Raw genomic sequence first — 9,491 nt, forward strand, 5'->3', positions numbered from 1 at the left:
AAAACCTGAGCTAGAAATAAAATTAATGATTAATTCCCTTATAGAATTAACGACTTACAAATGAGTTAATTTCATTACATCAATGCTTTTTACTTTTGCATTGACTTTTAGATTTATATATTAAGTTGCTCAAGCAAGTGGCAAAACATTTAAACTACTTTTCTTACGTTATCACAAACTTACCATTGACAGAAATAGTCTGCTCTACTGCCTTTCCTTTTGCATTGAAATCTTTATTACAAGCAATCCTATGCAATTTATAAACTTTAGTGATGATGTGACACTGCCTCGATTGAGCAAGTGACAAATCCTGTGTCAACTCTGCAGCTCGCTTATAGACAGACGCGATGTGCTGATTTGAAGCCATTTGCATATTTTGAGAGAGAGTACCTCACCTTCAGCATTATAATTATTTTACCCGCGCCGGACAGAGACTGAGACGGTGCCGCTGAATGTCGTGCAAAACCTCTCACGGCAGCGTCATGAGCTTGAGATCGGTTTTTGAGATCGGCCTTTTTAGAGACCGCCGATCAATCATCCCAACGTGATTATCGGCCGATAGTGATCGGTAGCCGATCAATCGGAGCACCCCTATTCAAAATTGTTCACACTTGTTTCTAATGATGTGATCAAACCAACTGTACAAAATATGAGGCAGTTCAGAGTGCACAAATGAGTAAGGATTTTTTACAGAGAAAGAAAGAAGAATACATCAAGCAAAAGGTACGATTGACTAACATCACGACAATACCTGAGAAAGCACAGCAAGCATTGCATCTTGCAGCCCTGCGAATAGCCAAATGTAAAAAGCCTCACACGATCGGGGAGGAATTAATACTTCCAGCAGCAGTGGATATGTGCAGAGTGATGGTCGGGGAAGAGGCCGAGAACAAGATTAAATCCATACCGCTGTCCAACGATACAGTAAGCAGACAGATCAAAGACATCTCTTTTGATGTGAAATCTCAACTGACCGAAAGATTACGATTGTGTGAGCAGTTTGCGCTTCAGCTTGATGAATGCACTGACGTTAGCAGCGCTGCACAGTTGTTAGTTGGAAGTAGTAGTAGCGGCTGTCAACTTCGTGAAGTCAAGACAGCTGAAGTCAAGTCTCTTTGCAAAACTATGCACAGAGATGGGGGCAGCTCATGATCGGCTTACTCTTCCATTCAGAGGTGCGGTGGCTCTCACATGGAAAGGTTTTAGAGCGAGTGATCGAACTGAGACGTGAGCTTCATGAATTTTTGAAAGAACATAAACTTGATCTAGAACAGTTTTTTTCTGACCAACAGAGGATGGCAAAACTGGCCTACCTTGCAGACATTTTCAGTAGTCTCAATGGACTGAATCTGTCCATTCAGGGATGTTATTCCACAATATTGGAGGCAAGTGACAAAATAAATGCATTCAGGAGAAAAATGGACCTGTGGGTACATAAACTACAAAGAGGCATCACTGACATGTTTCCAAATCTATCTGAATTTTTGGATACAAACTGCATGGGAGTGGACTTCATGCTCAACACCATTACCAGTCACCTCACCTCACTGAATGAACATTTCAGTCACTACTTCACAGACATTGACATGGAGAAATATGACTGGGTTCGAGATCCCTTTTCTTGTCAAGTGATGGCCAGTGGCCTCAGTGGAAAGGCCGAAGATGAACTTTTGGAATTATCCAGTGATCGCACTCTCAGGATGAGATTTAATATGCAGGGCCCAGCAGAATTTTGGCCCACGGTTGAAAAGGAGTACAAGGAGGTTGCTCTTCAGGCCATGAGAATATTGCTGCCTTTCCCAACAACATATCTTTGTGAGACATCTTTCTCAGCCATGATGGCAATAAAGACAAAATACAGGGCACGGCTTAATGTGGAAGATGACTTGAGAGTTTGCCTGTCCCCAATAACACCCAGAATTGATAAGCTCTGCAAAGAAAGACAGTCTCACCCTTCCCACTAAGGCAGGTTGTGTGTACTTGTACAGTGGTTACTAAATTGATGTGTCTGCATTGCATGATTTCTTTTATATGGTAAAACTTGTATAATATTGTATATTTATTTTATATTGTAAAACTATTTCTTTTTAAGTAGAGTAGACATTTTTTTGTTTCTTGCAGAAAAAAAGATTGTTGAAAAAAATGCTGTTCAAATTGCAAACCAAACTGTTGAGCCACTGTCATTCTACTAGTATAAGTATAAAGAAGTTTAATGCACTTTTTTACAAAATACATGTAAATTCACTTTTCAGTATTCATCTTCTACTATGGACATCATAAATTACTGTTCAGTATTCAATACTTTTGCACGGTTGAAAAGGAGTACAAGGAGGTTGCTCTTCAGGCCATGAGAATATTGCTGCCTTTCCCAACAACATATCTTTGTGAGACATCTTTCTCAGCCATGATGGCAATAAAGACAAAATACAGGGCACGGCTTAATGTGGAAGATGACTTGAGAGTTTGCCTGTCCCCAATAACACCCAGAATTGATAAGCTCTGCAAAGAAAGACAGTCTCACCCTTCCCACTAAGGCAGGTTGTGTGTACTTGTACAGTGGTTACTAAATTGATGTGTCTGCATTGCATGATTTCTTTTATATGGTAAAACTTGTATAATATTGTATATTTATTTTATATTGTAAAACTATTTCTTTTTAAGTAGAGTAGACATTTTTTTGTTTCTTGCAGAAAAAAAGATTGTTGAAAAAAATCAGATTGCTGTTCAAATTGCAAACCAAACTGTTGAGCCACTGTCATTTTACTACATCAAAATGTAAGAAGTTTAATGCACTTTTTTACAAAATACATGTAAATTCACTTTTCAGTATTCATCTTCTACTATGGACATCATAAATTACTGTTCAGTATTCAATACTTTTGTTGCACTTTTCAGACAATTTTTATAACAATTTGTTATATTTTATGAAATTTAAGAATTTAACAAATTTTGTATATTCAACATCAGATAAATAAGGCTACAAACATAATTTATGTTCCGGCATTGTACAAATTAATTTGTTTTTGGTACAATCTAAAATTTTTAAGTAAATTGTAAGTTTGGGGATGTTTTGCATCATGAGTTTTCTTTTCGGGGGGGGCACAAAAGGATTCACCCTACACAAGGGGGCCTCCTGCTGAAAAAGTTTGAGAACCACTGGTTTAGAGAGTGTTATCAAGGCTGGATCTGTCAGACCAGAGGGTTTTTTCTCTTTGTCTAGCAAAAAGGACAACATCACTTGTGATGTGGACAAAGTCCTCAGGCTGGACTCAAGCATAAAGACATGATGCTGAGACAGAATTAAGCTCTCATTGACCCTGATTTTACAATTGCACAACTTACAGTATTTGAGTGTACTGTAACATGCTATTCATTTCGAGTTTTATTTGACCTTTTTGGTTTTTGCAGTTGGACTGCATTATTTTTGAAGTATCCAAGTGATGAATATATACAAACATTCAGTACTATTCAATATTCAGCACAATACTGTTCTTGCAGTACATACAGTAGGCCTATACAATATATTCACCTTACTCAGTTGCAATTACTATACTTTTTTACAGAATTACAAAATTGTTTACTCAATACAATATACTTTTTTCTGTAATGTTCTTGATGCAGTGTTCTCCATTTTTCTCTGTAGTGTCTAATGAATGCTCTGTAGTGTTTATTTTATTGACTCATGTGTTTGTGATCTGAGAGCACCATTTGATTTTGAGTGCAAGTGAAATAGTTTTGCAGTGATTGTTTGATTTTGATAGAAGAGTCAGAGGTTTCGTGAATTTAGTTTGAGTATTTGGATTTGTGTTTAAGGTTTTGAGAAAATGAGTGATGGTTTCAAGAAATGTGTTTTAGCAATTCAGAAAAACTGTAATAACATGTATAGAGATCTCAAACATGAATATATGGAGATCTCACTTTGCTTTTTCAGTCCCCTATTTTCCGATCAGATATCTTTCATCATTTATCAAGCAGAGCGAACCGGCGCTTCTGTCGTAAGGGTCCAGGCTGAGAAATAAATTGGATCTGTGTGAGAAGAGAGTAGCTAGACAACTCCTACAGAACAGTTAGTCATACAGCAACTAATTACATGAAAAAGCCTTAACCAATTTAGCATGGGATTTTCTGCTCTTCAGGTGTCGGCTACTGCAGCCAAAAGTAACCCTGCATGAAGAACAGAAGAGAGGACTATGTGACAGAGCGGAGAGGAGAGAGAACACGATTAGAGGAAAAGACAGGGGAAAATTAGAGGAGGATAAGTGGAGAGGAGAAGATGAAAGGGGGAGAGGAGAGGAGAGGAGAGATAACTACATTAGAGGAGAGGAGAAATAACTAGATTAGAGGAGAGGAGAGATAACTACATTAGAGGAGAGGAGAGGAGAGGAGAAATAACTAGATTAGACGAGAGGAGAAATAACTAGATTAGATGAGAGGAGAAGAGAAGAGAGGAGAAATAACTAGATTAGAGGAGAGGAGAAATAACTAGTTGAGAGGAGAGGAGAAATAACTAGATTAGAGGAGAGGAGACATAACTAGATGAGAGGAGAGGAGAGGAGAAATAACTAGATGAGAGGAGAGGAGAAATAACTAGATTAGAGGAGAGGACAAAATTAGAGGAAATGAGAGAAAGGGTGACAGAAAAGAAGACAGGATGAGGGGAGAAGAGGAGAAAATGAGAGAGAAGATAATTAAAATACAGGATGAGTGGAGAAAATTAAAACTGAGGAGTAAAGTAGAGAATATTGAAGGAAGCGGGAGGAAAGGATGATAGAATAAAAAATAGAGATTAGAATCAGATGAGGGGAGGAAGGAGAGAACAAGAAGAGCGAATGAGAGGTGTGGAAATGACTGGAGGAAAGAAGAGGAGCAGATCTGACACTGTGAGGGAGGTGGAAGGCATAGTGTCACATAGCACAGCTCACAGGGAGGATGGAAAGAGAGTCACAAAGACGTGACCCTGGCTTTGAAAGACAGCAAAACAAATAAAGCAGCAGAACAAGTGAACATCTCCTTCTGCTCCTCCTCTCTCTCCCTCCATCTGCTGGGTTGTCCTCAGACCTCTGTGAAATCCCAGACGATTCTATTTGGCTTTGGCTTTTCCTGTAGAGTGACCTGGATAACGGCTCCTCAGAGAATATGGCATCTCACTGAACTAGATTCAAAGCGCTCTGAGAGAGAGGTGCCTTCACACCCACAACACAAGCACTTCACTCCAGCAGCTCTACACCTGATTTGAGCGCCTCAAATTGGAGAGACTTCTCAATTATTTATGTAAGACTTTGAAAAATGTCACAAATGCTGAAGCTTCTAGGGATGAGAGGCAGAATATGCAAATCCGAGTTTAACATTGGAACTGATAGTTCGCATTACACTTTGAGAAGTAATTCAGAGCTCTGTGGCCTAGTAAACATGACAAATGCTCAGATATTTAGCGATCAGTGTAGTACAGGTAGAGTCGGTCACACACACACTCACACACACACACGGAACACGGGTGACCATCTGCAGTGCTATTGCTTGAATATTCTCAGTGCCTTTTTCAAGAAACCTGCCCTAATTTCATCTGACAGGGGCTGTGAGAGCCTGGAACCTGTTTGCATACGAGCTCTCTTTTGCGGACTACACCAAGGGGCCAACAAGATCTTACAAGAATTGTAAATGTACAATTCCATAATTTGTAACAAAAAAATTCTGAACAAATTCTGTCATTTTCTGTCACACAAGCAATTACGGCAAAAAAAATAAAAATAAATGAGAAATATAATAATATTGTATTTTTAGGTTCTGAACTACATGGCAACTAGTAGCCAGGAATGTTCAGTAAATATATAGTAGAGAGGTAAGAGAAAAAGTGTAAATCCGCACTAAAATCTTAAACATAAAAGTAAACGATACCTCAAACTGCCAGGGACTTGAAATGTGAATTGATGTGACTTAAACAACATCAGAATAGCCTGTACACAGCCAATTCCTCATAACATACTTAATTTAAAACTCTCAGAAACTAGTTCTACTGACAACTTAATATCTATAATACATGCATTGGTGAAAACAGCTTCCTTTTATCCATGACAGCCCAATTACTGAAAGACGGACAATAATTTTGCATAATTAACAGTCAAACAAATATTGCATACTGTAACACAGTTTGTAGTTCGGGAAGAAGGAGGCGGGAACCGGCCAACATTTAAACACTTTAATAAAATAAACTAACACAAAATTAAAGTAAAGCGGCAGCCCCTCGCAGACGACTGCCACACACAAAACACAAAAATAAAGTGCAGGCCTGGTCCTCTCTCGTCCAACACTGTCGTCACTCCTCCTTTTATCCTTCCGGAGCTCCTCCGTGGGACTCGAGACCGGTGAGTGGCGTAGGGGTCGCGCATTAGCATTTACTCCACCAGCCTCGCTCCGTTCCCACGGCTCTCGGCCCCGCCCCTCTCGCCACACATACTAACAAAGGGTCACGATTAATGTGACATGCTTCAAATTTGATTTCTTAACTCAACCTGAATATGTATAATTCATTCATTAATTCATTCATTCATTTATGATTGTGACCGTGCGTTTTTCAATCCACTTTCCAGTAATGCATTCACTGTAGTTCTAACCACATTTGCATATTTATAGTCAGGATTGCCTTATTTACTTCTTATGTTACTAGCTTTGTATACTGCATACTATGATTGAAAAAGATCGGATTTTATCCATTAGGACTTTAAAACATTCAAAAGCTTGTGTGGCCTTTGTAATGTCACTCAAAAAGGAAAGATGTTTCAAATACAGCGAATGATTGCATTTAAAGTCATGCACAACAAACTCATGAATGTGCAATAAGAAAGTAAATGTTGAATTCCTGGCTCATTCATATTCTGGGTCAACCAATGCTGTAAATCATAACTACTTTTGCAATTATGATTGGTGCTGCTAGTGGCACTGAAAAAACACACTTCACTTTTAACCATCTAACCTCATTCCACTCATGCGTATATGTTAAGAAATGTCTCATTACATTCCTGTTACGTGAGATTATAATCTGTCTTGTGTAAGCAAAGGTACAGAACAAGTCTCTCTGCTAAACGAAATGCTCGAGGTAATTACACACTGTTTGTTCCAAAGCACATTAGCAAATGCACTGTTCAATATTCATGAGGAGAGATGGTGACTTAAATGGATTTGGAGTGTGTACTCCACTCGCTTCTAATCACTGGCAAAGATTCAGAGAAAAACAACAGACTAAAAAAATCTTCAGGCTGTTTTTATCTCAGTTTTTTTGTTGTTGTTGTTGTTGCAGAGTGCTTATTTAATACCTGTTTCGTTTTCAGAATTCCAGGAATTTGCTCTGATTAAGTGTGAAGACTTAAGCCCCGTTCACACCAAGAACGATAACTATAAAGATAACTATATTAGCGTCCACACCAGCGAACAATATCGTCTGTTTATTCTCAGTGCATGCTCGTCTGCCGCTTTTAATTCTTGAGGTCGTTATAGCAGGATGGATTCTGATCGGGTGTCAATGTTTTTATCGTTCGTCAGCTGGAAATAATCATTCTGAAAGTGATTCCAACGATATTGATGATAGTGGTGCTAGTTCAAATTTAAAAAATGCCTCTACAAACAAAGTTTCATCTGCAGATATGGCCTTGTTTAGGGATCTGTGCCTTTGTGCATACGGACATCTGACTGCTAAGTAGGGATTGTGTTTTTCAGCAATAGTGTGCACCCTTAATTTACAGAGAAAAGTAGGTCAGGGAAAAATCTGTCTTAAAATGGCATAAAATGTTCTTAAAATGACAATAATATCGCTTATCGCATTTTTATGGGGCAATATATCGCACAACAAAAAAGTTGTTATCGTGACAGGCCTAATAGGATGGAAATAAAGAGCTAATGTTAGCCATTACTCAGTGATAGATCTCATGTGGAAAATAATTTTGACATATTTTTAACCATTTGCACAAAAATACAACGGAAAATAAAATACAAAGACTGTAAATCACTCATTCGCTTCTTTTCGATTTGAGAGAGGGAAACTATTCATATTGGTTTTTTTTTTATATTAAATGGTATATATACAAATGGTATAAAATATCTATACATATTCATATTTGTACAGTAAGAAATTACAATTATATAGTAGAAAAAATAATTTAAAAAACTGCTTTATGATGCTGTTATTCCTTTTTAAGCAATGCAAAAATTTATAAAATTAGAATGTAAAAATGTATAGCCTATAAAATGTGTACTTGACACTAGGGATATGCCGGTATCAAATTCTCATGTTGCGATTAATTGCTAATGCTTTTATCACGGTATACGGTATTATCACGATATTGAAATTTAGTTCACTTCAATGTGATTTAATTTTAATAAATACTAAGGTAATTCCCTATGGGTTGGATGGCTGTAGATAGTATCAAGTGTAAGCTGATTGTGAAAGTAAATGTATTCCATATAACAAACTGTATAAACATCAAACTAAACTGGAACGTGAATTTACCCTGGACTAAAAGAATAAAGGTTACTTTGTCTGTATTCAGTAGGCCTGTGTATTATTATAACACACCATGTGTTGAATTAGGATTTGCTTATTTATGAATCCAAACAAACCAAAACTGAAATAAAAACATCTCATTAACAGACATAGAGCTGTACTTTCCCAGACGGCCATACACACACATATGGGAACGCCGTGAGCAAGCTCACGCAATATGAGGAATTCAGATATGTGACCCGAGTAAGGATGACTTCATCAGACCCTGACTCTAACTCTCTTTCTCTGCAGTTTTTCTTCAATCTTCCTGACTCTATGGCGGCATGTGGAAAGGCTGCTAGAGAATGAGCATTTGGTCACCGCCTTGTTTTTATTTTGCCCAGATGCTACTAAGAACCAGTATTCTGCCTTTAAAGGCAGCTGCCTATGAGGACAGTAGACAGCAGGTTCACACAATTGCGTTTTTACAAAAAAGTACTGTGGTAACACCATGGTACACTGAAAGTAGGGTCAATGAGAAGGAAGACAAATGACTGGCAGCTACGGCTGCCAAACAAAAACAGTAAAATTAAAGTAAAATATCGTAAATGAAACAAGGGAAAAATCTGAAAAATAATTTTTTTTTGTAAAACCTTTAATGAAAATTTCTGTACAATTATTATGTAAAACATATATTTTACGTAATTTTACAGTTTTTGTTTGGCAGCCATAGCTGCCAGTTATTTGACTGTTTTTTTTTTTTTACAATTTAAAAAAAAAATTCAGTTTATAATGCATATTCATTGAGATTTTATAGTTCTATTCATGTTGGTTTCATTTGGGTTTGAAAGACTTTTCAATAAAAATTTCAATTTAATGACAAAACTGTATTTTAATTATATTCTATTTTTTCATGAAATTCAAGAATTGTGCAATTTTAATATGACCTTTTGCTTATAAATATATCTGCACATATTTTCACTTTACATCCTCCTATATATATATATATAGGAGGATG

The 9,491-nt window shown here is 37.2% G+C and overlaps 2 protein-coding genes across 2 annotated transcripts in view; one reads left to right on the forward strand and one right to left on the reverse strand.

Annotated features, from left to right (window-relative positions):
- The window catches only part of LOC107726819 (copine-8-like), a 114,104-nt gene that overhangs the window by 83,557 nt on the left and 21,056 nt on the right, over positions 1 to 9,491 (reverse strand). The gene's annotated exons all lie outside the window — the stretch shown is intronic.
- On the forward strand, positions 1,272 to 2,569 carry LOC107726843 (zinc finger BED domain-containing protein 5-like). The gene is made up of 2 exons (XM_016536545.1): positions 1,272 to 1,763; positions 2,333 to 2,569. The coding sequence occupies exons 1-2, from the start codon at positions 1,296 to 1,298 to the stop codon at positions 2,531 to 2,533; spliced, it is 669 nt and encodes a 222-aa protein (XP_016392031.1). The 5' UTR covers positions 1,272 to 1,295; the 3' UTR covers positions 2,534 to 2,569.

This window comes from Sinocyclocheilus rhinocerous, unplaced genomic scaffold (genome assembly GCF_001515625.1).
Source record: "Sinocyclocheilus rhinocerous isolate Xijiao unplaced genomic scaffold, SAMN03320098_v1.1 scaffold155, whole genome shotgun sequence".
Classification (NCBI taxonomy): Eukaryota; Metazoa; Chordata; class Actinopteri; order Cypriniformes; family Cyprinidae; genus Sinocyclocheilus; species Sinocyclocheilus rhinocerous.